The sequence below is a fragment of the Microcebus murinus genome, chromosome 6, assembly GCF_040939455.1.
Source record: "Microcebus murinus isolate Inina chromosome 6, M.murinus_Inina_mat1.0, whole genome shotgun sequence".
Classification (NCBI taxonomy): domain Eukaryota; kingdom Metazoa; phylum Chordata; class Mammalia; order Primates; family Cheirogaleidae; genus Microcebus; species Microcebus murinus.
Genome location: NC_134109.1, coordinates 47,467,436 through 47,494,624, shown reverse-complemented (window position 1 = coordinate 47,494,624; position 27,189 = coordinate 47,467,436). Strand labels below are relative to the sequence as shown.

The 27,189-nt window shown below is 38.6% G+C and overlaps 3 protein-coding genes across 8 annotated transcripts in view; 1 reads left to right on the top strand and 2 right to left on the bottom strand.

The window, feature by feature from the left end:
* The window catches only part of L2HGDH (L-2-hydroxyglutarate dehydrogenase), a 52,619-nt gene extending 41,282 nt beyond the window's left edge, over positions 1–11,337 (bottom strand). The window contains exons 1-3 of the mRNA XM_012757897.3: positions 11,145–11,337; positions 3,720–3,835; positions 2,868–3,019 (exon numbers count right to left, since the gene is read on the bottom strand). Coding sequence (XP_012613351.1) covers positions 2,868–3,019; positions 3,720–3,835; positions 11,145–11,272 — 396 coding nt within the window. The 5' untranslated portion in view covers positions 11,273–11,337. The remainder of the gene's footprint in view (positions 1–2,867; positions 3,020–3,719; positions 3,836–11,144) is intronic.
* Positions 11,338–11,419: 82 nt separating this feature from the next.
* On the top strand, positions 11,420–23,028 carry DMAC2L (distal membrane arm assembly component 2 like). Of its 2 annotated transcripts, XM_012757900.3 has the most exons (6): positions 11,420–11,502; positions 13,713–13,748; positions 18,617–18,728; positions 20,006–20,214; positions 20,805–20,976; positions 22,166–23,028. In XM_012757900.3, exons 3-6 carry the CDS (start codon positions 18,625–18,627, stop codon positions 22,278–22,280), a joined length of 600 nt encoding a protein of 199 aa, XP_012613354.1. In that variant the 5' UTR covers positions 11,420–11,502; positions 13,713–13,748; positions 18,617–18,624; the 3' UTR covers positions 22,281–23,028. The 2 variants fall into 2 exon arrangements, with proteins under 2 accessions (XP_012613354.1, XP_012613355.1); XM_012757901.3 differs by lacking the exon at positions 13,713–13,748 and having other exon boundaries at positions 11,428–11,502.
* Positions 23,029–23,325: 297 nt separating this feature from the next.
* The window catches only part of CDKL1 (cyclin dependent kinase like 1), a 59,886-nt gene continuing 56,022 nt past the window's right edge, over positions 23,326–27,189 (bottom strand). For all 5 annotated transcript variants that reach the window (XM_076004041.1, XM_076004042.1, XM_012757898.3 and 2 more), the window contains one exon: positions 23,326–26,004. In XM_076004041.1, coding sequence (XP_075860156.1) covers positions 25,897–26,004 — 108 coding nt within the window. In that variant the 3' untranslated portion in view covers positions 23,326–25,896. The remainder of the gene's footprint in view (positions 26,005–27,189) is intronic.

The following is a 27,189-nucleotide window of genomic DNA, read 5'->3' as shown; positions in this document are numbered from 1 at the left end:
AATATTGTTAAGATATCAATATTACCCAAATTAACTTATAGATTCAACACAATTGCTATTAAAAACTCCAGCTGCCTTTTTGGAGAAATTAACAAGTTGCCCCCAAAATTCATTTGGAAATGCTAGGGTACCAGAATAATCAAAAAAAACTTGAAAAAGAAGAACTGTTTAGTCTGTCATAGGATTAAGGGGGTGGAAAAAACTAAAAAAAAGAAAAAAGAAAAAAAAATTAGAGGACTCACACTTTCTGTACTGGCATAAAGATAGACATATACATTAATGGGATAGAATTGAGAATTCATAAATATTTATGCTTAACTGATTTTTTAAAAGAGTGCCAAAATAATTAATGTAGAAAGTATAGTCTTTCCAACAAATGATGCCAAGACAACTAGATATCCACATGCAAAAGAATGAAGTTGGACCCTTTCCTCACAATATACAGCAAAATTAATTAAAAAGTGATCATAGATCTAAACGTATTATAAGAAGTAAGGCTACAAAACTTTTAGAAGAAAACTTTGGAGGAAATTCTTACAATGCAGTGTTAGGCAATGATTTCTTAGATATGATACTAAAAGCACGAGCAACAAAAGACAAAAGATACATTGGACTTCATCAAAATTAAAAACTTTAGTGCTTCAAAGGATCCCATCAATAAAGCAAAAAAGAAAACCTACAGAATGGCATAAAATATTTCAAATCACATACCTGCTATACTGTATCCAGAATATATAAAAACACATACAACTCAACAATAAGAAGACAAATAATGCAATCTTAAAATGGGTAAAAGATTTGAATAGCCAGTTCCCCAAAGAAACTACATAAATGGCCAGCCAATAAGCACATGAAAAGATCCTCAACATAGATCCAGCAATCTCACTACTGGGTATATATCCAAAGAAAATAAAATCAATATGTTAAGGAGATATGGGAATTCCTATATTTACTGCAGCATTATTTACAATAGCCAAGTGTCCACCAATGGATAAACAGGTAATGAAAATGTGGCAAATATACATGATAAAATACTATTAAGTTAAAAAGAAGAAAATCCTGTCATTTACAATAACATGGATGAAACTGGAGGACATTATGTGAAATGAAATAAGCCAGGCACAATAAGATAAATGGCACATGATCTCATTTATATGTAGAATCTAAAACAGTTGAACACATAGAAGTAGAATAGAACAGTGGTTACCAGGAGCTAGGGGTAGGGGAAGGGGTAGGTAGATGGTCAAAGGAAACAAAATTTCAGTTAAATAGGAGGGATAAATTCAGGAATCTATTACACAAAATGATGACTACAGTTAATAACAATATATTGTATTTGTGAAGATTGCTAAGAGACTTTTTTAAGTGTTCTTATCGTTAAAAAAAAGTTAAGTACATGAGGTAATGCATGCTGGTTAGCTAGATTTAGCTATTCCATGCATACACACATTTCAAAACAACATGTTGTACATGATAAATACATACGATTTTTGTCAAAAAATAATTTTTAATAAGGAAAAAATAGAAAAGACACTTAATATTAATCACTAGGGGAATGTAAATCAAAACTACAATGAGATATCCTTTCATATCGACACACTAGGAGAGCTAAAATAAAAAAGACAATAATAAGTATTAGCAAGGCCATGGAGAAATCACAATCCTCATAATTACTATTATTAAATAGTGCAGAACTCTGGAAAACAGTTTGGTAGTTCCTCAGAAGGTTAAACACGGAGTTACCATACAACTCGCACCCAGGTATACATCAAAGAGAAATGAAAACATACATTCACACAAAAACTTGTATACAAATGTCCATAACAGCGAAAAAGTGGAAACAATTCAAATGTCTATCAACTGACAAACAGATAAACAAAATGTGGTATATCCATACAATGCAAAATTGTTTCAGCCACAAAAAGGAATGAAGTACTGATTCATGCTACAACACAGATGAACTTGGCAAATACATGGAAGCAGAAAGTATATTAGTGGTTATTAGGGCCAAGGGGAGGTGAGAATGGGGAGTGACTATTGATGAGTATGAGGGGTTTTTTTGTGGGGGGAAGGGATGATAATAGTAGTCTAAAATTAGACTTTGTAGGCCAGGCGAGGTAGCTCACGCCTGTAATCCGAGCACTCTGGCAGGACAAGGCGGGAGGATCACTCAAGGTCAGGAGTTTGAAACCAGCCTGAGCAAGAGCAAGACCCCATCTCTACTAAAAATAAAAAGAAATTAATTGGCCAACTAAAAACATATATAGAAAAAATTAGCCTGGCATGGTGGCCCGTGCCTGTAGTCCCAGCTACTCGGGAGGCTGAGGCAGAAGGATTGCTTGAGCCCAGGAGTTTGAGGTTGCTGTGAGCTAGGTTGATGCCACGGCACTCTAGCCCGGGCAACAGAGTGAGACTCTGCTCCAAAAAAATAAATAAATAAATAAAATTAGACTTTGTGAATATGCTAAAAACTGAATCGTATACTTTAAAAGGGTGAACATGGCTAGGCACAGTGGTTCATGCCTATAATCCCAGCATTTGGGGAGGTGGGAGGACTATTTCAGGCCAGGAGTTTGAGACCATCCTGGGCAACATAGTGAGACCATATCCCTACAAAAAATTTAAAAAAAAATTTTTTTTAAAGGGCAAATGGTATGGTGTATATATTATGTCAATAAAACTGTTATTTAGAAAATTACATGGAATAAATCACAATATCATTTTTTTAGTTATTCCCTAACATTACATTTCACAGATCACATAGATACAAAGGAAGAAGATGCCAAGTATTTTTAGAATTTCAATATTGAACATCACTAAGAAAATGTTAGTTATAAATAAGTCAAGGCCCTAATAAAAAGCCATACCTTGCCACATTGCTTGTAGGAAATTCCCTTTTGGTTACAGTACTCATAGATGAGGGCTGCACCTTGTACACATAATTTAGCTTTCAGGGATTCAGGTTTATAATAAATTCCACTATGTATGACACCACTGTTATGTCCAGTCTGGTGAACAGCTATAGGAGAAGAGAAACAAGGTAAAAGAAAGTACATGAGTCATATAAAACATAAGAGGTGACAGAATAAACTTATAATTGAAGCTGTTAGAGACCACATTATTTAAAATTCTGCCCTAATTTGTTCAGATCACTGGTAACTTCCTCTAGCAGCCATCCCTGGTATCCACGTTTCATCTCTCCAGCCCATCTCTGATTTCAGCTACAACTTTACTGTACAAACTCACCTCTCACTACCAGCAAACCACTTTAGGGACCCACTAGGGCTCTTTGCATTCTGCCCCAGGGCCTTTGGTAACTTATTTTATTTTGGGATGAGGGGTGCTCAACATCACTAGTGGCAATACTCAACCAACAGAGACAGGAACTGATGGATAAATGAGCACAATCCTGGAAGACATTGTTCCTCAGAGATTCCAGTGAAATCAAGCTCGCAGCAACAACCTTGATAATGTACCCTCATGTGGCTTTTCCTCTTTCCCTATCTTGTTCTCTCTATCCCCTCACTCCTGCCTCCTCAGATAACCTCTCAAATGAATCACCTACATCCAAGTCTTTATCCTATGCTTTGCTTTCAGGAGAACCCAAACTAAGATACTAATACTAACATCAACACTCAGCAAGCATGAAAGATTCCAAACCGATAAAACGAGCAGGTGCCCAAGTAAGCCAAAGAGCCAACAATGATAACATACATTACCTAAATCTTTCTCCTTTTCCAGAACACCAATAGAAAGTGTTGGATGTCGCAGGATGAGTGTTCTGGCAGAGGCAAGCCCCACAATTCCGCCACCAACAATGACTATGTCAAATGAGCTTCAAGAGAAAGACACTTTTAAAGTAATGCATGTTTACAGTAGACATCACCAAATTTCACACACATAATTTTCATCATCAATGGACAATTAAACTATTAATCTGTAATCATTAAAATCAAATATGTATTGGGTTTTGTGCTTCACACTCATGAAAAAGCCTTTAAAAGTTATATGTGGTGTTGGTCAATAGTGTAAGCATCACATTCATGAAAAAAACCTTTAAAATATACACGCATTGCTGGTCAGTAGTACAACTAGCTATAGCCTATTGGCAAGCAAGATGGCTTATTGCCCAAGCTGCTCTATGTCTCCATGGTATCTCTCCCAGGCTGGTTACATAAGTGATTACAATCATGCATCGCTTAACAGGAATACAATCTAAAAAGTGCTTTCTTAGGCAATTTTGTTGTTGTGCAAACATCATAGATCATACTTACAGAAACCTAGATGGTATAGCCTACTACAACCTAGGCTATATGGTATGGCCTATTGCTCCTAGGCTACAAACCTGTACAGTCTATTACTGTATCTGAATATCACACTTATAACACACTGGCACTTATAACACAATGGTATTGATGTATCTAAACATATCTAAACATAAAAAAGGTAGAGTAAACATATCTAAACATAAAAAGGTAGAGTAAAAATACGGCATTATAATCTTATGGGATCATCATTATACATGCAGTCTGTGGTTGACCAAAACGTTGTTATGTGATGCATGACTGTACTTTGTGTTAAGCATCACACTTTTCTACCACCTGGCTTTTAGGAATTTGAGAAGAATAACTATTATAGGCTTCATATTTTCCAAAACCTCCATAATCTTCCACTAAAGTAGGCTTCAAAACACTTACAAAAACTTATTTGTACATGTATGACTTAATGATATTTTATATAGTCACCTCTCAGTATCCACAGGGGATTGGTTATAGGACCCTCAGGGATATCAAAGTCTATGGATACTCAAGTCCCTTATCTGAAATGGCACAATACTTGCACAGTGCCTATGCACATCCTCCCATATACTATATACTTTAAGTCATCTCTGGATTACTTATAATACCTAAAACCATGTAAATGCTATGTAAATAGTTGTTATCCTGCATTTTTTATTTGTATTTTTATTGTATTGTTATTTTTTTTCAAATAGTTTTGATCTGTAGTTGATTGAATCTGCAAATGCAGAACCCATGGATGTACCTGACTGTACTTTTTTTCCCGTATCAAGGTGATATCTATATCAACTGGTAAATTGTAAATATTCTACAAGAACCAATAAGTCCACAAAAGGAAGGCATGTGTGAGGGTATGTATGTAAGAAAGAGTAATATCTTTCATACTGTTTTTCTTTTTTACTTTCAAGTTCAGCTATGATGCTATCTTGCTTTGCCTTCAAGTCTCAATTTTCTGTAAAAATTGTAGCATAACCCTGGCACTTTGTAGGGGTAGTCTTGACTTCTATAACAGTGTTTTTCCATTCTTTTGATAAATAAAACATAAAACTGGCTTTTAATAAACATTAAAAGACCTTGTCTTTACAAAAAAATATAAAAATTAACCAGATATGGTGGCACATGCCTGTAGTACCAGCTACCCAGGAGGCTGAGGCATGAGGATTGCTTTATGTTTTAATAAACATAAAACCTTTGGTGAAATAGATCTTCCATTGAGAGTTGCTACTTTGATACAGCTTCCCAGCCAAGAAATTTTACCAGGACCTTTTTTTTGCAGATGATATTATAATACAATTATTAATAAACTCTTTATTTTCAAGTATAAAACTATGATACAGAATAGGCTTTTTCCAACTACATGTACCACTCTTCACTGTCCCTCCTTGAACCCAAAAAAATCACTGTTCTATACGGTGACATAAAATCATTCAAATATGCTTCATGAACTAAACCACAAACCTACAAGCATGCACTATGGGAAAATGTACAGAAAACAACAGTAATAGATGAACAATGGAGGAAATCTGCAGGCCAAGTTAACCATGAAGGCCAAAGGGGACATTGTTCTCTGCAGCTCACTTTATCTCAAGTCAAGATCAATAAGCAGTTTAACAGATAACTTTTCTTAGGAGTTTTACTATGAAAAAATTCAAACCTACACAAAGGTAGACATAATAGTACAATGAAGCCCTGCAAACATATCACCCAGCTTCGATAATTATCAACTCATGGTGAATCTTGCTTCTTCTATACCCTGCCCATTTTATCCCCTCCTGTATATTATTTTGATGCAAACCCTAAACATAACATTATTTCATCTATAAATGTTTCAATAGGGGCCGGCACGGTGGCTCTCGCCTTTAATCCTAGCACTCTGGGAGGCCGAGGCGGGCGGATTGTTTGAGGTCAGGAGTTCAAAACCAGCCTGAGCAAGAGCGAGACCCATCTCTACTATAAATAGAAAGAAATTAATTGGCCAACTAATATATAGAGAAAAAATTAGCCGGGCATAGTGGCACATGCCTGTAGTCCCAGCTACTCGGGAGGCTGAGACAGTAGGATTGTTTGAGCCCAGGAGATTGAGGTTGCTGTGAGGTAGGCTGACACCATGGCACTCACTCTAGCCTGGGCAACAAAGCGAGACTCTGTCTCAAAAAAAAAAAAAATTTCAATAGGACCTCTTTCTAGTCTCCAAGACCTCTTTCTAAAGGATCTCTTTAGGTTGAGCGTGGTGGCTCACGCCTGTAATCCTAGCACTCTAGGAGGCCAAGGCAGGAAGATTGCTTGAGCTCAGGAGTTTGAGAACAGCCTGAGCAAGGCGGAGACCCCCCTTCTACTATAAATAGAAAGAAATTAGCCAAACAACTAAAAAAAAAAATAGGAAAAATTAGCTGGGCATGGTGGCATGTGCCTGTAGTTCCAGCTACCAGGTAGGCTGAGGCAGGATGATTGCTTGAGCCCAGGAGTTTGAGGTTGCTGTGAGCTACGCTGATGCCACCAGGCAACAGAGTAAGGAGACTGTCTCAAAAAAAAACAAAAAAAGAGAGAGAGTGAGACTCTGTCTCAAAAATAAATAAATAAAAAATAAATAAATAAAGACCTCTATTTCTTTTTGTTCTTTTTTTTTCCTATTGCCTGCCCTGAGGTCAGACTTGTCTTATCATCTCCCCCCCTCTGGTCTTGGAGACATCCTTTGTAGCCCATTAACTGGCCTAAGGGTATGCAAGACAAACCTGCAGGTCCTCAATTTACACAACAAATATGTTTGCAGGCTCTCTGATTAATAGCTCTTTATCTTGAAACATTCCAAGCTTGGCCAGGAGTGGTGGCTCACGCCTGTAATCCTAGCACTCTGGGAGGCCAGGCGGGCAGATTGCTCGAGGTCAGGAGTTCAAATCCAGCCTAAGCAAGACCCTGTCTCTACTAAAAATAGAAAGAAATTAATTGGACAACTAAAAATATATATACAAAAAATTAGCCGGGCATGGTGGCACATGCCTGTAGTCCCAGCTACTTGGGAGGCTAAAACAGGAGGATCGCCTGAGCCCAGGAGTTTGAGGTTGCTGTGAGCTAGGCTGATGCCAGGGCACTCACTCTAGCCTGGGCAACAAAGTGAGACTCTGTCTGAAAAAAAAAAAAAAAAATTCCAAGCTTTTACACAAAGCTTCCTGTCTTTAGCCAATTACAAGTCAAAGTCAACCTACCTATAACCTGTAAGGCCTCCCCTGGCAGATGGCCTATCTTTTCAGGCCAAACCAATGTATGCCTCCAACATATTGATTTATGATTTTACCTAGTCCACTTGCTCAAGGCTTTTTGGGTGTGGCTCCAGGTCATGGTCCTCAAATTTGGTCAGAATAAATCCCTTTAAAATTATTTTACAGAGTTTGGCCTTTTTTCCATCAACAGTGTTAATTAGTTAACACCTTTTAGCAAGATGAATTCTAAAACTTCTATGTTTATAGAACTTAATTCAGAATAGCAAGTATTACTAAAATACTTACATTTGATATCTTAGTAAGATTTTAAAGTTTAAAAGTAATAATTAAAGTGTATTTTGTAGCTGAGCACAGTAGCTCAAGCCCATAAAACTACTACTTTGGGAGAGGGAGCGGGGAGGACGACTTGAGGTCAAGAGTTTGAGACCAACCTCAACAAGAGTGAGACCTTGTCTTTACAAAAAAATATAAAAATTAACCAGATATGGTGGCACATGCCTGTAGTACCAGCTACCCAGAAGGCTGAGGCATGAGGATTGCTTGAACCCACTGTTAGGTCCAGAGCCAAGGGAGAGACACATGAAGCCTCATGTGTAACAAAATGCTGCTTATTTAGAGCATCTGGGTATAGATGGGTGGAGGCCAAGAGCTCCCAAAAGCATCCCAAGAAATTTATTTCTAAAACAACTCTTTAAAAACGCACATACTACCATTATTGCAACTAAAAAAATTAAGTCATTTTTTATATCATCATATATTCACTATGAAACTTTTACAACAGGCGTGGTGGCTCAGACCTGTAATCCCAGCATTTCTGGAGTCTAAGGTGAAGGATCACTTTGAGGTCAGGAGTTCCAGACCAGCCTGCACAAGACCAAGACCACCATCTCTACTAAAAATAGAAAAAATTAGCCAGGCATGGTGGTTTGTGCCTGTAGTTCTAGCTACTGGGGAGGCTGCGGCGGGAGGAACACTTGAGCCCAGGAGTTTGAGGTTGCTGTGAGTTAGGCTGATGCCACAACACTCTAGATCGGGCGACAGAGTGAGACTTGGTCTCAGAAAAAAAAGAAAAAACATTTAGAAAAAACTAGTACAAAATCTTTGGGACCTAGAGTTGGCACCAAAACGTGATCTCTAAAAGGAAAAAAAAATGTAAGATGGACTTCATAAAAATTGAAAACTTTTGCTTTCCACAAAACCTTTTAAGAGGATGAAAGACTATCAAAAGATTGGGAGACAAGATTTGCGACCATATTTAACAAAGGACTCATAGCTAGAATATACAAAGAACGCGTAAAACAAACAAGCCATTTAGAAAATGGGCAAAAGATATGAATAAATGTTTCATCAAAGAGGACACGTAGGCCGGGCGCGGTGGCTCACGCCTGTAATCCTAGCTCTCTGGGAGGCCGAGGCGGGCGGATTGCTAGAGGTCAGGAGTTCAAAACCAGCCTGAGCAAGAGCGAGACCCCGTCTCTACTATAAATAGAAAGAAATTAATTGGCCAACTGATATATATATAAAAAATTAGCCGGGCATGGTGGCGCATGCCTGTAGTCCCAGCTACTCGGGAGGCTGAGGCAGAAGGATCGCTCGAGCCCAGGAGTTTGAGGTTGCTGTGAGCTAGGCTGACGCCATGGCACTCACTCTAGCCTGGACAACAAAGCGAGACTCTGTCTCAAAAAAAAAAAAAAAAAAGAGGACATATATACAAATGGCAAATAAGCACATGAAAAGATGTCAACACTATTAGTCACTGCATTGTTCAAACACCATTACATCAGAGAAATGTAAATTAAAACCACAATGAGCTATCATTACACTTCTATCAAAATAGCTAAAATTAAAAAAGTGATAACATCAAATGCTGGTGAGAATGCAGAGAAACTGGATCACTCACACATAGCTGGTGGGAATATAATATAGCAACTCTAGAAAACAGCATGGCAGTTTCTTCAAAAACCAAACTGCATTTTCGGGCATTTATCCCAGACATAATTTATGTTCATACAGAAATCTGTACATGAATGTTGATAGAAGCTTTATTCATAACAGCCAAAAACTAGAAACAGCTCAGATGTTCTTCGACTGGTGGTGAATGTTTAAGCAAACTGTGATGCACCCAAACTATGGAATGCTACTCAACAATTTTTTTAAAACCCACTATCAATATAGGCAACACCTTGGATAGATCTCAAGGACATTATGCTCCAGTGAAAAAAGCCAATCTCAAAAGGTGACATACTCTATGATTCCACTTACAAAACGACAACATAATAGTGATGGAGACCAGATTAGTGGTTATAAAGGGTTAGGAAGGGTGGTGAGGTAGGGTGTGAACATAAAGGGATAGGTAGGTAACATAGGGATATCTTTGTAGCTATGAGACATTTCTATATCTTAAGTAGTGTTTACACAAATTAACATATATGATTAAATTGCATGGAATTACACACATATGCGCACACAAATGAGTACATGTAAAACCGATGAACTCAGAACAAGATTTGTGGATTATGCCAATACCAACATCCTATTTTTGATATTGTACTATAATTATTTAAGATATCATTGGAGTAAATGGGGAGCAGAGTACACGTGACCTCTCTACAATTTTTGCAACATCCCATGTATGGATCTACAATTATTTTAAAATAAAAAATATAAACAAAACTTTCACTAACCCTAATTTTCTTCCCTTAAGAAAATGTTCCCAAAAGATTCTGAACATACCCTGAAACAAATCACAAATGCTATTACTAGTATCCCACTCTAATCCCCTCAATCCACTAACACACAGCAGCCAGAGTCAACTTTTGAAATATCAACATTTAACCACATCTCCCTTCTTTACAACCTTTTAAATAGCTCCCTATAACTCTTAGAAAAAAATTTAACGGGTGGTTAACATAACCTTGCCGTGATGTAGCCCTTCTCTGTTGTCATTCCACAGCATGTCTTCCACTAAGCTCCAGTCACACTCACATTGCCCACCTTCTAGTCCTTGAAATAGCTAACAGTTTTTCAGCCTTAGAGCCTCCGCACAAACCGTTCCTTCCACAGAGAGCAAAGACAACGGTTTCCAATGTGACCTCCAAACTTCAAATCACAGGGCACTGAATTCTGCAGGCTTGATTAGCAACCGAGCTGCTTCTCACAGGGGAAACCTGCAGTATGTGCCAGGAACTGATTGATGATTTAAGACTGGTTTCATGCCTTCCAAGCAACACCAAGGATGCCAGCTACAGCATATTTGATTGCTTACAGTGTACTAGATCCTTTTATCCTCAAAACAACTACCTTCAGGGAGAGACTAAGATTCCATTCACACCTGAGCCGTTAAGGAGGTTAAGTAAATCACCCAGAGTTGAATAGTTAAGGGAAAGGGTTGTATTCAAAGCCAGAACTGCTCTTGACCTCTAAACACTGCCGTTCCTCCCGCCTATAAATGCAACGAATGAGCCCTGCAGGTTGGTAGCTCTTGGGATCCAAGGCTGGATCTCCACAGCATCCCAAGCTCCTCTCACGCCTGGGGCAGGGAAGCACGAGCAGGGGCATAGGTCCAACACGAGGAACCTCTGAGAGAAACAGCAGAGCAGGCGGCGGGGGCCGGCCAGCAGCCACTCACCTGGTGCTGGCGCTGCGGCCACCCCTACACAGCGACCAAGGCCTCCCCGACGCCGGCCCGCACGCCCCGGGGAACCCCCCGCGCGCCCGGCCGCAGGCACTACCCAGGTAACGCAGCGCCGGCACCATCGCCTGCTCCCTTTCCCGCCCAAGAGGCAACCACTTGAGCCCAACACGCTGCCCTGCACCCGGCGTTCTCTAGCCCCGCCCCCAGGCAGGGGCCAATAAGGCGTGCACCTTCACCCCACGTGGGAGCCGCCGCGGTGGCCAATGGGCGCGCGCGGCGGCGGAAGGCGGAGAGCAGGCCGGCGCCGTAGACGCGGGGGACGCCGGCTCGCTCGCTCCCTCCCTCCGACGCTGTGAGTAGAGCAGCTAGGCCCCGAGCGCGGCGGGATTAGGGTGGTCGTTACGCTCTGCCCTGGCTCTTCTTCTAACGCTAGGCTGGCTGAACGCCTGTTCTTCCGGGTCGTGCGTTACGACCTTCACCGCCGAGCGGGTGTGGGGCCGCAGGAGAAAGTGTGGGCACGTTTACGGGGAAAGTAGTTGGGGCGGGCCCTGGGCCTCCCTTCTCCCCGCCCGCCGCCCCGGCCCCGCGGTCTCCAGCCCCGCCCCTACGCGCCGACCGGCCGCTGAAGGCGCTCCCCGGCCTGCCCTGACCCTCGCTCCTGACGCTGGCTCTTTGTCTCGACAAAGTCTGACAGCCGGCAGTCTCCTGGACTTCTTCTCGTGGGGCTCCTGGCCATGTCATTCTCATTCAGCCATTTAATTCAGTCTTTAAATGTCCAGCGCCTACTCCGTGCGGGACCGGGCGCCGGGCACGGGATGAAGCGGACACTCTGTCTCCGCCGTCATATAGCAGCTTGTCCTTTTCTTAAATACTACACCGAGATGCAGTTTTAAACGTGGTGGGGCCTCTGAAGACCTGTGGAGGTCACCTCCGTTTCCTTGTCTGTAAAAGGAGGGCGATGGGCTATGGAATCTCTAAAAATCCTTTTAATTCTGTAAAATTTTGTGATTCACTATCACTGTGCCAGTTTAACACCCCTTATGTATGCTTGATGGCAGTTTTAAATGTTTAGGGTTAGGACAGCCAAACAACAAAAATAGAACGATATAACATTATTACTAAAAGGACTTTTTGAGTTGGTTCCAGCCATTGGTCAGGTGGCTCAGGGAGGTAATTTCACCTGCTTTGACTCAGACCTTCCTCTGTGAACTAGGAATAGTAGGATAGTATTAATAGCAGAGTGTCCCTCCTAGAGCTGTTCAGTGGATTACATGAGATAAGGATCATCAGGTGTTGAGCACAGCGAAGCATTCGCTAAATATTATATTTAAATGGCTTTACCGAGAATAATAGTACATGTTTTGCTTTATTTGTGAAAACAAAGTAGAGTATTGTCTGCTTGTCCCATCACAAATGAAAAAAAATGAGATAGTTATTCAACTTTTTATTTTGAGGTGCCGTGTTTCCCCGAAAATTGACATGGTGTTATATTATTTTTCCTCAAGAAGACACCCTAGGGCTTATAGGAAGACATCCCTAGGGGATGTGTTATTTTTTTTTAAGTGCAGTACAACAATCTATATTTATTCAAATATAGTTAAGTCGTCTTCTTCTGGAACATCATCATAACTCTAAACCCCAAATTCCATCCTGAATTTCTTGTGACTCTATTTCCTTTAGAACCATTGGCCCCAATCTCTCATGTGGAGGGAGCAATAGAGCTCTCATTAAATGAGCAGAAGGGAAGGGCTGCTCCGCTTCTTTACTGCTTCGCAAAGAAATTCATGGGTTGTGCAGATATGCTGCGTAGCCTCGCCCATCACTAGGTCTTATTTTCAGGGTAGGGTTTATATTGCGCAAATGCACAATCCTAGAAATCCTGCTAGGGCTTATTTTATGGCTACGTCTTATTTTCCAGGAAACACAGTAATTGTAGATTCCCCAGCAGTTGTAGGAAATAATAGAGATCCTGTCTACCCAACACCCAATCTCCCCAGTACCCAGTCTCCCCGGTGATTACATCTTGCAAAACTGTAGTACAATATTGCAACAAGATAATTGCCATTGACATGATTGATCTCATTCAGATTTTCCCAGTTTTGTAATTCTCTGAATTCAGTTCTATATAATTATCACATCTATAGACTCTTATAGCCATCACCACAGTCAAGATACAGCACACTTTCATCACCAGGAATATCCCCCAAGTTACTGTTTTATAACCACAACTTCCCCTTGCAGCTCCACCCAATCTTTCTCCCTTTCTAAAATTTCCTCATTTCAAGAATGTTATATAAATGTAATTATACAGCATGTAAGTTTTGGGGATTGGCTTTTTTCACTCAGCATACTCCCTTGAGATCCATCAGTATTGTTGTATGTATCAATTCCTTTGCAATACTGAGTAGCATTCCACAATATGGATATGCTACCTACAATATGTTCAACCATTTCACCCATCAAAGGACATCTGAGTTGTTACTGGTTTTAGCTATTTTGAATAAAGCTGTTAAGAACCTTAGTGTACAGCTTTTTGTGTGATCCTGTTTTTTGTTTCTCTAGGATAAGTGCCCAAGAGTTCAATTGCTGGGTCATATGGTAAGCATGTGTTTAATTTTATAACAAAAGTGGCTGTACCATTTTACATTTCTATCAGCAATGTTTGAGTGATCTAGTTTCTCCTCATTGTCACCAAGATTTGGTGTTGTCACTAATTTTTATTTTAACCATTGTGATAGGTATGTAGTAGAGATGGTTATTTTTTAGTTTGAACAGGACATAGGTGATGTGTTACTAGCTTAAATATAGAATTATATGCTTTGAGGGCCTGTGAACAGACTTTTATGGCCTCTGGGCCCATAGTCATGATTGCTTTACTATTACATGATTTCAAGGATGTGCTTCTTAGTTTAGCAGGGGTGAAAGAACTCAAAATACACATGCTATTTTATTTTACTTTATTTTATTGAGACAGGGTCTCTGTCTCAGGGGATCGAGTGCAGTAGCACAATCATAGCTTACTGCAACTTCAAACTTCTGGGCTCAAGCAGTCCTCCTGCCTCAGCCTCCTAAGTAGCTAGGACTACAGGCCCGTGCCACCACGCCTGGCTAATTATCATCATCATTATTATTACTATTATTTTGTAGAGCTGAGGTCTCACTGTGTTGCTCAGGCTGGTCTCAAACTCCAGGGCTCAAACTATCCCACCTCCCAAAGTGCTAGAATTGCAGGCATGAGCCACTGTGCTCAGCCACACATGCTCATTTTATAACATTTTCTCTGCTTACCTTTCCCCCAAGATTTGATTGTACAGTCGTTGTTTCAATTAAGTAATTTCAAATTAAGGGCTTACCTTGCATTCATATACCCTATAATGTATGTATTCCTGACACTACACTCCATTGAGATTTCATGTTCATCTTCCTCCATCTAGGTGAGAACCTGTAAGAACTTAGTTCGATGAGTGCTATGTGATGTTGGCCTAAGGATGGCTTTTGGGACCTGTGCTTCTAATACCTAATAAATTTCCTTGTTGATCTGTTTCACTCGATTCTACACACCTCAGGAGTGAGAACTACAATCAGTAATGGGTGATTTACAGTGGATGGGATTGTAATTTGGGAGATAACTACCCCATTCTGATGCCACCCCATCCCTTCCTGTCACCACTTTACCATCTTCAACAACTAGTTCACTAATTCAGTATTTATGACCACCAAGTTAACTTTCGCTTTGAATAGTCCCCTAATTGCACTTAATATGTAACATCAGAACTTCCACTTTAAAAAAAACCTGTTTTTATACAAACAGGGAAACTATTAAACCTACTCAGAAAACACTTTGTATATATCCTGTTTTGAGTAACACTTTATAGGTCTGGTTTCTAAGTTACAAACATAATTGCAACTTTTATTTATTTATTTATTTTTTGAGACAGAGTCTCACTCTGTTGCCCAGGCTAGAGTGTCTTGGCATCAGCTTAGCTCACAGCAACCTCCAACTCCTGGGCTCAAGCAATCCTTCTGCCTCAGCCTCCCGAGCAGCTGGGACTACAGTCACTACAGGACTACTAGCTGGGCCACTGTGCCCGGCTAATTTTTTTGTATATATTTTTAGTTGGCCAATTAATTTCTTTCTATTTTTAGTAGAGACGGGGGTCTCACTCTTTTTCAGGCTGGTCTTGACCTCCTGACCTTGAGCGACACGCCACCCCCACCACACCACCACACCACCACCACCACCACCACACCACCACCACCACACCACCAACTCCCACCATCCCCCCCCCCACCTCTAGGATTACAGGCCTGAGCCACCACGCCTGGCTGCAACTTTTAGAAACATTGTTACACATTTATAGCTCTGAGCCATGTTGTGCTATTAAGAAATTTGTTTTTATTTTTGTTTTTAGAATTTGAATTCCTGTATTATTTATGGCAGCGATAATTTAGTTGTGGCTATTTTCTAACTTTTAACTGGATTATTTTAATTTATTAAAGCTAAATTCACTAACTCACCACTAGAGGTCTCCTCTTCCCCTATAGAAAGCATTCCCAGAGGTAGCTGCTTGCACTCAATAGGAATAATTCCCAAAATTAAGTAGCAAAGTTGCAGTTGAGAAAGTAAAAACTTAAAAATTTTTAGACCTTTATTGCCAAATATAAATTTAATTTTCATGTTCAAGTTGTTTTAAATATATCTAGTGTTTTTAGAGATCACAACTGAAGTAAATTTTGCTCTCCCTTTAAGGTGAATTATAAGATGGGCCAAAATGAATCAAGTGAAAGTATCCAATTTTCAAAGACCACTGTAATACACCTGCTTCATGACAGTTTATTTGGTTTTGTCTTTCTCCATGGAAATATGTCAACCATTGAAGACTATTAATTAACAAATATTTAGTAAATTTTTACATTATGCTGAGAAAAATGGAAATGAATAAGATGTGATCCTTGCTCTTCCTTTTTTCTCTGCATACTTTTTTTTCTTCCTAGTTGGAAACTCTTGATCACTGTTTAAGACCCATCTCAAAAGACACCTCTAGTATGAAGCCTTCTCCTCACTCCCTTCTCTGCACTCTCATGGCATTTGCTTATACCTCTGTTAAGACACCATGTTGGATATTATTTATCTGTTTACATGTCATCTGTCTTCTTCATTAGACTATATATTCTATAAAGATGGGAATCATGTCTTTCACTGTGTGTCCCTTTCTCTCCTTTGTTGTTTTGGTTTTTTGTCTTACCATTGTTTCTTTTGCACTAAATATAGCAGACATTCAATAAACATTTATTAAGTGAATGAATGAGCAGATGGATATGGCATTTAAATGAGGTCTTGAGGTTGGATGAGATTTCTGCAGATAGGATGGGTGGGGGCGGAGGTGGTGGAATACAGGGAACAGCCTGAGTAGAAATCGGGAAGCTCAGACTTGTAAATGAGGTCGGCAACCAGTGGAGTTATTAGAGGTGGGCATACAACTTTAACAAAAAGCTGGAAAGGGTTGAGAAGGTGAGAAGAGGTAGCAGGGGGAGAGGTTTGCAGTAATGAATACAGAGTGATGGTGGAAAAGGTATGAAGAGGGTATTAGATGATCTCAGGATTCTGTCCCCGGCCACATCTCTCACTGTTTAACAGCCTCAACATCATCAGTCACTTCCTCAGCTCTAAGGTGGTTCTCACTCAGGCATCTTTCTAGTCCTCTTATTTCCCTTGAATTCTAGAAATTTGAATGATTGAGGAAAGGGCCCTGGATTGGTAGGAGAGAGAACTGGGTTCAAGTTTCAACACTGCCACCAATTAGCCATGAAACATTGAGCAAGTCCCCTTAAACACATGCATTTATTAGTACCCCGCCTTGTTCCAGAAAGAATTAAGTGTGTCAGCAAGTTACTTAATATCAGAGCTTCAGTTTCTTCATCTCTAAATGAGAGGTTTGGTCTAGGTGATCTAACTTCCTTCCAGCTCTAGCATTTTGTGACTCTGATTCCAATCATTTATTTGTCATCTCTACTTAGAAGTCCTGCCAAACTTTCATATTTAGAATATGAAAAACTGGAAGAAAAAAATGGAGCTCACAACCCTGTCCTGATGTTGATTTCTATTAATGGCATCACCATCCTCCCAGTGACCCAGGACCAAAAGTTGGTGTCATCTTCAACTCTACCTCTTGCCCCCCTAAATCTCGCTGAGTCATATGGAATCTAATGACTCTGTAATGTCGTTTCCATCCTTCCCGGCTAGTCCCTTTCCTAAGGCCACATATAATCGAAGCCCTTGTTGGCTGGCTGTCTCATTCTGTAGATTCTCAGTCTTGATGCGCTGAGTAAATCCTGAAGCACAGCTGTAACAATGCCAGTGCTTTGTTCTAAAACCTCAGCAACTCCCAACTGCCTGCCAAATACAGTCCAAACTCCCTGGCTGAGCACGCCAGACCTTTCCTGTCCTGACTATGCAAATTGCCTGCCTCTTCTCATGACTCCCACGTGCTAACGAAACTGAACTACAACATACCTTAGACGTTCCTGCTGCATCTAACAACCTGGCTAACTTTCCTTGACACCCTTGTTGAAAGCCTCTTTATCATTTTTTTTTCTTGTTTTAACTCTTTTAAGTCATTTATCAGCATCCGTCAGTTATTTTAACTACTTGGTAATTTGTCTTAGTCCATTCCACCCTGCATTAAATTGTCAGTTCCTTAAAGCAGAGACTATGTTTCATTTATCTTTTTCTCCCCACCTTCCACCCCCACCCCCCCATACATACCCGGCACATTACTAGAGAAACTTGAATTGAGATAAATTAGATTGAGACCTAGTCCAAAAATCACTTTTTCAACTCATGGTTATAGATTTTTACAGCTGGAGATCATCTAAGCAAAGCATCTCATTTTACAAATGAGAAAACCAAGGGGCAGAGAGGTGAGGTTACTTGCCCAGTCTTTCCCAGCTGCCTTTGCACATTGGTTGCACTGCTCTGGTGACACCACTTGCAGCCTTGTAATAGGTAGGTCTGTTTTCATGTTTTCTCTTCCATCCTGGATGTAATGCATCTTAACCTCAACACAATATTTTTTGGGTGACTTTAGTCTGTCAGTTTGATATTGAAAATGTAGATTGGGAGGGGAACTAGCTGGTTTGGGCACATTTATAGTTATACTGCCTGAGCAGACACTAGGTGGCAACACTGCAGACAGACTGCAATTGAGGTTTGAACAATGGAATTTAATATTAAAGCTGGAAGGAACATTAGACACTATCCAGTCTGACCCTTCGTTTTTGAAGCAAAAAAAAAAAAAAACAAGAACCAGAGGCAGGAGTGACTTGCTCAATAACTGCTGAGTGGGAAGTGAGTCATAAGCTTTATTGACACAAGAGAATAGACTCTGAAGTTGTGAAGTTACTACATGTATGGAACTCTGATTGCCAGCTGTTGATCTAACGTGAGCACTGTTTTGTGTGTCTAGATTAAAGGATGCTGTTTGGAAAAGTTTCCTGGCAGTTGTGTGGCTTAAAGAAACTCCCATGGTCATGTGACTCCAGATACTTCTGGGGCTGGTTGAATACAGTGTTTAATAAGTAAGTTCCTCTAACTAAAGTGAAGAAAGGTGGGATTGTTGTAGCCAGATGAGTTCCCAATAGCTCGTTTGGTTATTTCTTGTATTTCATGTGTTTTTTGAACATTTTGTGCAGTATGACCTAATTTTGTTTACAAACAAATGAAACATACAAACATGGAAAAAAAGACCAGAAAAGTAGATTATAGAATATTAACTGTGGCTATCTGGGTTGCAGGGGTTCAGTGATTTTTCTTATTTGTCTTTTTTATACCTTTCAAGTTTTCTAAAATGAACATTTATTACTTTTATAATCAGAAAAACTTAGTAAATGTAATTTAAAAATATTTTACAGCTTTTTAAGGAATGTAGTTAGCCTTTTGAGTACTATCAAGAAAACCCAAGTTTTTAAAAAATTAGTGGATGGCTTGCTTAAAAATATCATTTAAAAAAAATTTTTTTTCATTTTTTTGAGACAGAGTCTCGATTTGTTGCCCAGGCTAGAGTGAGTGCCGTGGTGTCAGCCTAGCTCACAGCAACCTCAGTCTCCTGGGCTCAAGCAATCCTACTGCCTCAGCCTCCCAAGCAGCTGGGACTACAGGCATGCGCCACCATGCCCAGCTAATTTTTTCTATTTATATTAGCTGGCCAATTAATTTCTTTCTATTTGTAATAGAGACGGGGGTCTCACTCTTGCTCAGGCTGGTTTCGAACTCCTGACCTGGAGCAATCCGCCTGCCTCGGCCTCCCAGAGTGCTAGGATTACAGGCGTGAGCCACCGCGCCCGGCCAGAAATATCATTTTGAAACTGATAAAACTAACCTCATTGCTTAATGTGGCATTTTGATTACTAACAAGAGTAAAAGGCATATGTAGAAGTTAATAAATATTACTTAATAAGATTAATTTGAACATGGGTTCAAACTTTCTGGTTTAATATTTTATCATTAATAATGCTAATCAAGCAAGTATAGTCATTCATTCAATACATAGTTACTGAGTATCTATGGTTTTAAGCACTATGCTACATATGAATCAATAAAGACTCATGTATTCTGATAAACTCCTATAAAATAACATTCCTTGACAAAGTTTATTTGGAAACAAAAACAAAAGTAAAAATTTAGCAGGCTAAACTATAGTTTTTTTTTTAAGTGGATCTCATTATACATTTCTGTCTCTCATCAGTCATTAGAAATGAAAATTTTTGCTGTTCTGTATTTCTGTTAGTGAATATAGTTAGCGAAGAAGTTAGTGATTATTGTAAAACAGAGCTGTTTTTTTAATCTCTGCCAACAGAGTGGATTATGAACGCATTAGGGATGTCGGCCCCGACAGGGCAGCATCCGAGTGGCTGTTGCGATGTGGGGCCATGGTACGCTACCATGGCTATGACAGGTGGCACAAGAACTACAACAACCTCCCAACAGGCTCTCTAGACAAATACAAGATTCAAGCCATCGATGCCACAAACGCTTGTATCATGAGTATGGGATTTGATCACATGGGTAACTACCCTATCATTTTGCTTATAAGAAATGCAGGTGATTTGCATTGATCAGTTTGTTGCAGTTGTCTCATTATTATATCATAGGTGTGATCTTTTTTGCCCATTTTAGTACAATCAACGTTTGTTTCTTCCTGTGTTTGATATCTATTTTCAAATTAAAGAGTATGATATAAACACCTTCCTCTCCTTCCTCCTATCACTAAGCTTGCTTCTAATATTAATACATGCCTTTATTTTGTGGTTTATTGACTTAAAATTCAAGGCATTGTTTGTCAAACTTCTAGCATTGAGAAACTCTCAATAATGTAGTAACAATCACATCACACAGTTTCTGCTTGTGTGGGCATTTCTTTCCTCTAGTGCATGGGCTTTTGATGCAGAGTGGCCCTGTCCATCAGCATGACCTGTATAGTGAATAACTTCTATGGTTAGTAGTGTAAGCAATTGTTCCAGTTTTCATGGGACTAAGAGGTTTCCCAGAACATAGGGAACTTTCAATCCTAAACTCAGGACATTCCTGGGCATACCAGAGGAGTTGGTCATCTTAATGGTAAAGCAGATTTTTAAATTGTACATTTTTCCCCCCAGACGGCTTAGAGCATGTTGAAAAAATGAGACTATGCAAGTGTCATTATATCGAGGATGACTGTTTGCAGAAAATTGGTCAACTTGAAAAATTACAAAAGAGCTTATTGGAAATGGAAATAATTTCCTGTGGGAATATCACAGACAAAGGCGTCATTGCTTTGAGTAATTTAAGGTAGGTGGTCAAAACCAAAGTGGAAACATGATAATGATGTTAAGGTGAAATTAATAAAAGATGCAGTTGAGTGGTGGTGTCTTTTTTTAGTTTTAAAAAATGTAATTTAAGAAAATGACCTCATTTTCATCTATAATTCTTTCTAAAAGTTAAAATGATCAACCTGAATTAAGGTTTTATTATATTTTTTAGGGGACATGTTTTTAAAAATTAAATCTACATAAAGTACCTACTATGATACCTGCAGCAGTAAGCCCTCAATAAGCATTAGCTATTATGCTTTCTCTCCTTCTTTTAAAGAATTTTTCCCCAGGTTTTTAGTATTCTCATAACATTAGTTGTATACCTGTTAGCATTTCAATCTGTGATTAAGTTGCTTGAGGGAAAAAAACCTTGAAATATTCACCTATCTCTGGAGCCTAGAACACTGCCTGCCACTATAATAAATTTCAAAAACATGCATCCATCAGTTAGGAAAGTTGTTCTACCACCAACCAAACCCATGCCATGGTCTGGAGTAAATCACCCAATCCCAAACACAAAAATAGATACTGCTAGCAAGAAATGTTTAATTCAAAAATTGCAGGATTCTGAGACTTATCAGAGTGATGAAGAAAGAATATGTTTATTTAATCAAATCACTATTTAGAGACCCCATCATTCACATTCTGAATCTAATTAATGTAGTTCTGCTTTACCATGTAATGGATCTGCCTGTAACCTTAGTATCATGGGAAGTTTGAGGAATTTTAAGCATTAGGACCAAAAGTACTAGATTCTTCCTCTCTTACATTAGCTGAGCCTTCAAAGCTTCCTCTTGTAATACAAATTTGAGTACCTTTAAGAACTTTCCCAATTTTTTTTGTTTTTGGGGTTAAGATGCATATTTTACATTTCACATGCAAAGGAGACCTATGCCATAATATATATATGAGAAATATAGTATTTAGAAAGATTCAGCTAGATATATTGATGTAATTAAGAACAACTATAATTTCCAAAGTCTGGCTTAGTTCCTAACATGAATTTCACTTAAAATAGTATTCAAAGACTACTGCTCTAAGACATTTTGAAGGTGTGAGGTGATATAAACACACTCTTTATGTAATTTTTTAAAAAGTCAATAAATTGATTTACTTTTAACGCTAAAGGCCAAATTGAAGTGACTTTTTTCTGTCTCTATTTGCAGAAACCTCAAGTATTTGTTGTTAAGTGATCTTCCTGGAGTTAAAGAAAAAGAAAATCTTGTCCAAGCCTTTAAGACAGCACTGCCTTCTCTGGAACTAAAATTAGACTTGAAGTAAAATAATAAGTGTCTTATTTGAGTATAAAAGATCATTTGAAATTGTTGATCCTAAATAGCAACAAATATTATACAATCACCAATAGAATTATAAGGATGTCATATCATGACATTGTAGAAGTAGAGAGTCCATCATATGCAGAAAATAAATATTCAGATGCACTCACTAAAGTTACTGAGAATTTATGTACGTTAATTCATTTTAGGAAAAATGCAAACAAGGTAGCATTTTAAATCTAATATATTCCTCATTTAATATACAAATATATAGATATCTCTTGTAGATACTCAGTGTTCTTTAAAGTGATTTAACTGTGTAACACAGATATTCTTTATTGTATTATAGCAGTAATTTGTATTACATTTTACCTTAAAGTTACTGAAGCATGTTACTATAAATGCACAATTATGAAAACCTGGAAGCTAAATCACAGATTCATTGATGGAGTCAATTATGCAAAATAGTCAGTGGTTGTTGAGGCATGCATTTCATGTTGATTCCCAGGATTTGCCTGCATTTCCTATGATCCTGCATTCCTGTGATCTTGATAGCATATACCATTTCTCAAAATGCATAGTTGTTGGTTAATTTGTCTATTTTGTAAGCTTAGGCTAGTGTTTTATTAAAACTGGACTTAGATACTTGGCTGAATTCAAATAGTTGTGTTGATTGCAATAGAATAAAAGAAACAATTATAAAGACCAGGCTATGTTTAGGTTTTTCTTAAATTAAAAAATTGCTTAAAACATTTTAATGTGTCAATTAGCAACTAATTTTCCTTCTCTCATATATCTTGGACACAACTTCTTATAAGCTCAAGGGACATCAAAAAATTGACATACAAAAGTCAATTTGAATCTAGAAAGCAGTACAAGTTGATAAAACAGGTCTTTAATTTTACCTACTTGAAATAGCCCTGATCCTATTATTATTAGTTATATGCCAGCTTGTTTGTAGATTTCTGTATGTTTGGTTTGAACATTCAGTTGTTGAATATAAACTTAATTAAAAATAATTTTTAAATAAATACTTTCTATAATGCAGCTTTCAGGTAGAAAAGGAATTTTAGTAGTGCTTAGAAACTAGTTTATGTAAATAGCACATAGCATAAATGATACACTATTTATAAATATAATCAACACTGTCATTTAAAAAATCAGAAAATGGAAAATAAAAAAGACAAGGATGTAGGATAATCTCATGTGATACAATGGTGATTTCATGCTGAAGAAGAGGAATACAGATATGGTTAAAGTGAAAAGCATAGATTTACTAGAACTCATTAGAAAAAATGAGTCCTCTTTCTTGTTTGTTTCATTACCAGGTGATACAACAACTGATTTACCACAATTTAGTCAGAGCTACTTTTCTATTCCGAATGGTTTTCTATAATAAAACCATTGGATGAATTAGGCAGTTATAGTCATCTGCCTGCATCAGGTGCATTTTCTTCGATTAAAGAAAAAAAAGAAAAACAATTTTAACTATTTATAGAAGTTGTTTGTCCTTCCTTGCCATTTGAACCAATGTTACCTAAAGGGAATTGAATAATTTTGAGACTATTCTTTAATACACTATCAGGTCTATGCAAGAAGCTACATACATTGGGAAGCCTTAGGATATCATTAAATTGCCTGGGGTATCCAAAATTATTGAACACATGCCAGAATTCAATGAATTACTTAGTAGTAAGTGAATGGGGTCAAACACTATAATGAAGAAAATTAACACAGGAAGAAAATGAGAGTACAGATGATATGTTTTAAAGATACAGTAAAATACAACTTTGAAAGCCATGGTTGATAGCTGCTAGGAAATAGTGGCAGCACATCAACCAGAAATGGTGCTGAGCTGTAAGAAACATATGAGGCTTCATATTGCCATTGTGTCTAGGGGACAAGGATGAAAAAGCTTTTTAATTAGGAGCAGTAGGCCAAATCAAAGCTAATTAATATATGTCATCATTTTAAGTCTCTACAAAGCTAGGAATCCTCAATAACAATATCATTTTGGACTACTTTCTTTTTTTCCTTTTTTTTTTTTTTTTTTTTTTTCTTTTAAGAGATGGGTCTTGGCCGGGTGCGGTGGCTCACGCCTGTAATCCTAGCACTCTGGGAGGCCGAGGCAGGCGGATTGCTCCAGGTCAGGAGTTCGAAACCAGCCTGAGCAAGAGCGAGACCCCCGTCTCTATTACAAATAGAAAGAAATTAATTGGCCAGCTAATATATATAGAAAAAATTAGCCGGGCATGGTGGTGCATGCCTGTAGTCCCAGCTGCTTGGGAGGCTGAGGCAGTAGGATTACTTGAGCCCAGGAGATTGAGGTTGCTGTGAGCTAGGCTGATGCCATGGCACTCACTCTAGCCTGTGCAACAAAGCGAGACTCTGTCTCAAAAAAAAAAAAGAGATGGGTCTTACTTTGTGCCCAGGCTAGAGAGTGCAGTAGCATGATCATAGCTTTCTACAGCCTCAAACTCCTGGGCTCCTGAGTAGCTGGGAATACAGGCATGCACCACCACACCCAGCTTGGACTACTTTCTAATTAGTTGTAAAGATAGTATATATATATACATACATCCATGTGTGTAAGTATATATGCATGTGTACATACACACACATATACATACATATAGTGTAAATGTTTCGGGAAAACAGTTTACAACCTAACGTCTTTCGTGAGTCAAGTGAAAGCTCATAAGCAGTTTCTTCTAAAATCCGGATCACTATATACAATTTCTACGCTCTAGATCTGTCTCCAGGTCTGAGGCTGAGCTGGAGGGAATGAAGTACTAATTATTTTCAGGCTAACAGGTTCCGTTCCTGCAAAGCCTGTAGGTCTTCTTCTACGCCTTGACCACCTTGGTCAGCCGCCAAGCTTCATGCCATTGTTTGCAAGGGAAATTGAGTGAACAAATGTTGACAGATTACAGCAAATACATCTTGCCTGCAAAAGTGACTAAGATACATCCTTACTGAAGGTAAAGACAAATGTATATGTAAAAAAAATGTATAAACATATCATTAAACATATAAGCATATAAATTACAAAGTATGATAATATGATTTTAAATATTTGAACTTAAATATTCCAAAAAATTGTTTTAAAATATAAAAATCAAGAAATAAAGTAAGCAGAAAATAGACTTTTAAATATTTTGATTGCAAGAACTAAAACTATTCTTAAATATGACGTTGAAACAATCTGAAAGGGAGATAGGACTCAAGGTAACAGAGATCCAAAGGAAATAAATATGGACATTTTGTAATCCATTTTTCACATGTAGCGTATGGTACCACTGAAGCGTAAATCTCTTTGAAATCATCTAATTTTGCCAAAGGTATGAGGAGTAGATAGAGTTTATTTTCTGTCCCTAAGTTCAGCTGCTTACATAAACAAAAATACAAGTGAAACTCCAAACAGGTTTTTCCTTTCTTTTCTGGACACCATCATCAAGCATGGAAGACTGGATCTGGAATTTCCCTTCATACCATGCCAAGTGGCCTGACTTGCTTATGTTTTCTCCTGGTGTGTTTTCAACATTGTAATTATTTTCAGTCAAGTATATAAGTTTTATTTTCTTCAAATTATTGCTTCCTTTTTTTTATCATCAATCTCCTTAAATGTTTGGAAAATGGTAATTAAGTTTCTTGGTATTACAGTAGTACTTCTTATTATTCAACGCTGGAAGGATGCTGCTGCTAGTTAGCTGAGGTAGGTACTGCAACTGAAAATACAAAGCCCAGAATTAGGTTCAAAACCATGCCATGCATTTTCTTCATTATTTAGAATACATCAAAAAAAAAAGATAATTACATAACTTTCTCAGCACAGAAATACTTTCTTTGCACAGAATCCAAGAACTGAGAGAGGACAAAATGTTTCCATTTGGTCTGCTTTTCCTTATAAAGGTTTATTTTATATTGAAAAGCAAAAGCATGCACATTAAAGATTCATAAAATATGAAAAAGAAAAGCAAATCTACATATTAACATTATTGGAAAAAAGCATGGGTTTACAAGGGTTGAGAGCTTGCTGGGACCGTAGGAATCATTTAAACCAATGCCTTGTCTTATAGCAGAGAAAACTAGATCTGGAGCACCTAGGCAACTTGCCCACTTACTCCCTTAGTTAAAAAGGCAAGCCAGCCAGGCATGCACGTGCACGTGCCTATAGTCCCAGCTACCTGGGACACTGAGACAAGAGCATCACTTGAGCCCAGGAGTTTGAGATCAGCCTGGGCAACATCGCAAGATCCCACCTCTAAAAAAAGGCAAAACTGCTTCCTTCGAGCTTCTGGAAAGTGTTTGAATGTATTGTCAATGTCAAATGAAAGTAAGGAGAACACATCTATAATTTTTATATCATACTATATGGCCTTAGGTATCTGAAAAGAGGATATTTTTTAGTACTTTTAAATCAAACCGTTGAATCCTTTAGGACTTAAAAAAGCAATACACCAAATAGTGGGGTTCCCCTATTCAAGTAGAAATATGTCCATCAAGATCCTTTGCTCTTGAATACAAAGTAACAATAAGAAAAGGAGTAACTATGGGTGGGAGTGGGGAGTCTATTTCTGGTCTGTTTTGCTCCCTGGATCATATATGATAGAGAATAAAATAAAACAGTTTTGTGGTCTACCTTAGGGCCTGAAGTTCATGCTGTATCTGTTCTTAATGGACTCTTCACCCTCTTCCCTCCTCTGAACCTCACACACACCACCCAGGTACTTACTGCTCGGGGTGTTAGGCAGTGGAGGCTGCAAAGGGAAAGGCTAAGGCAAGATAACAAGAAACTTAATGTAAGGCCATTTTACCCCTTTACACCAATCAAGATTCTTCACAGGCTCCCAGTGAGCAGTTCGGATGCTATTCTCTGGTTTAAAGTGCTCTTCTGCTGAGATCACTGAAAG

Bases quoted from the DNA above. Each gene is read 5' to 3' on its own strand.
- DMAC2L (XM_012757900.3), top strand. From the start codon at position 18,625: ATGCTGTTTGGAAAAGTTTCCTGGCAGTTGTGTGGCTTAAAGAAACTC. The intron at 18,729-20,005 runs GTAAGTTCCTCT...CTCTGCCAACAG, and splicing joins TTGAATACAGTGTTTAATAA to AGTGGATTATGAACGCATTA. The intron at 20,977-22,165 runs GTAGGTGGTCAA...CTCTATTTGCAG, and splicing joins ATTGCTTTGAGTAATTTAAG to AAACCTCAAGTATTTGTTGT.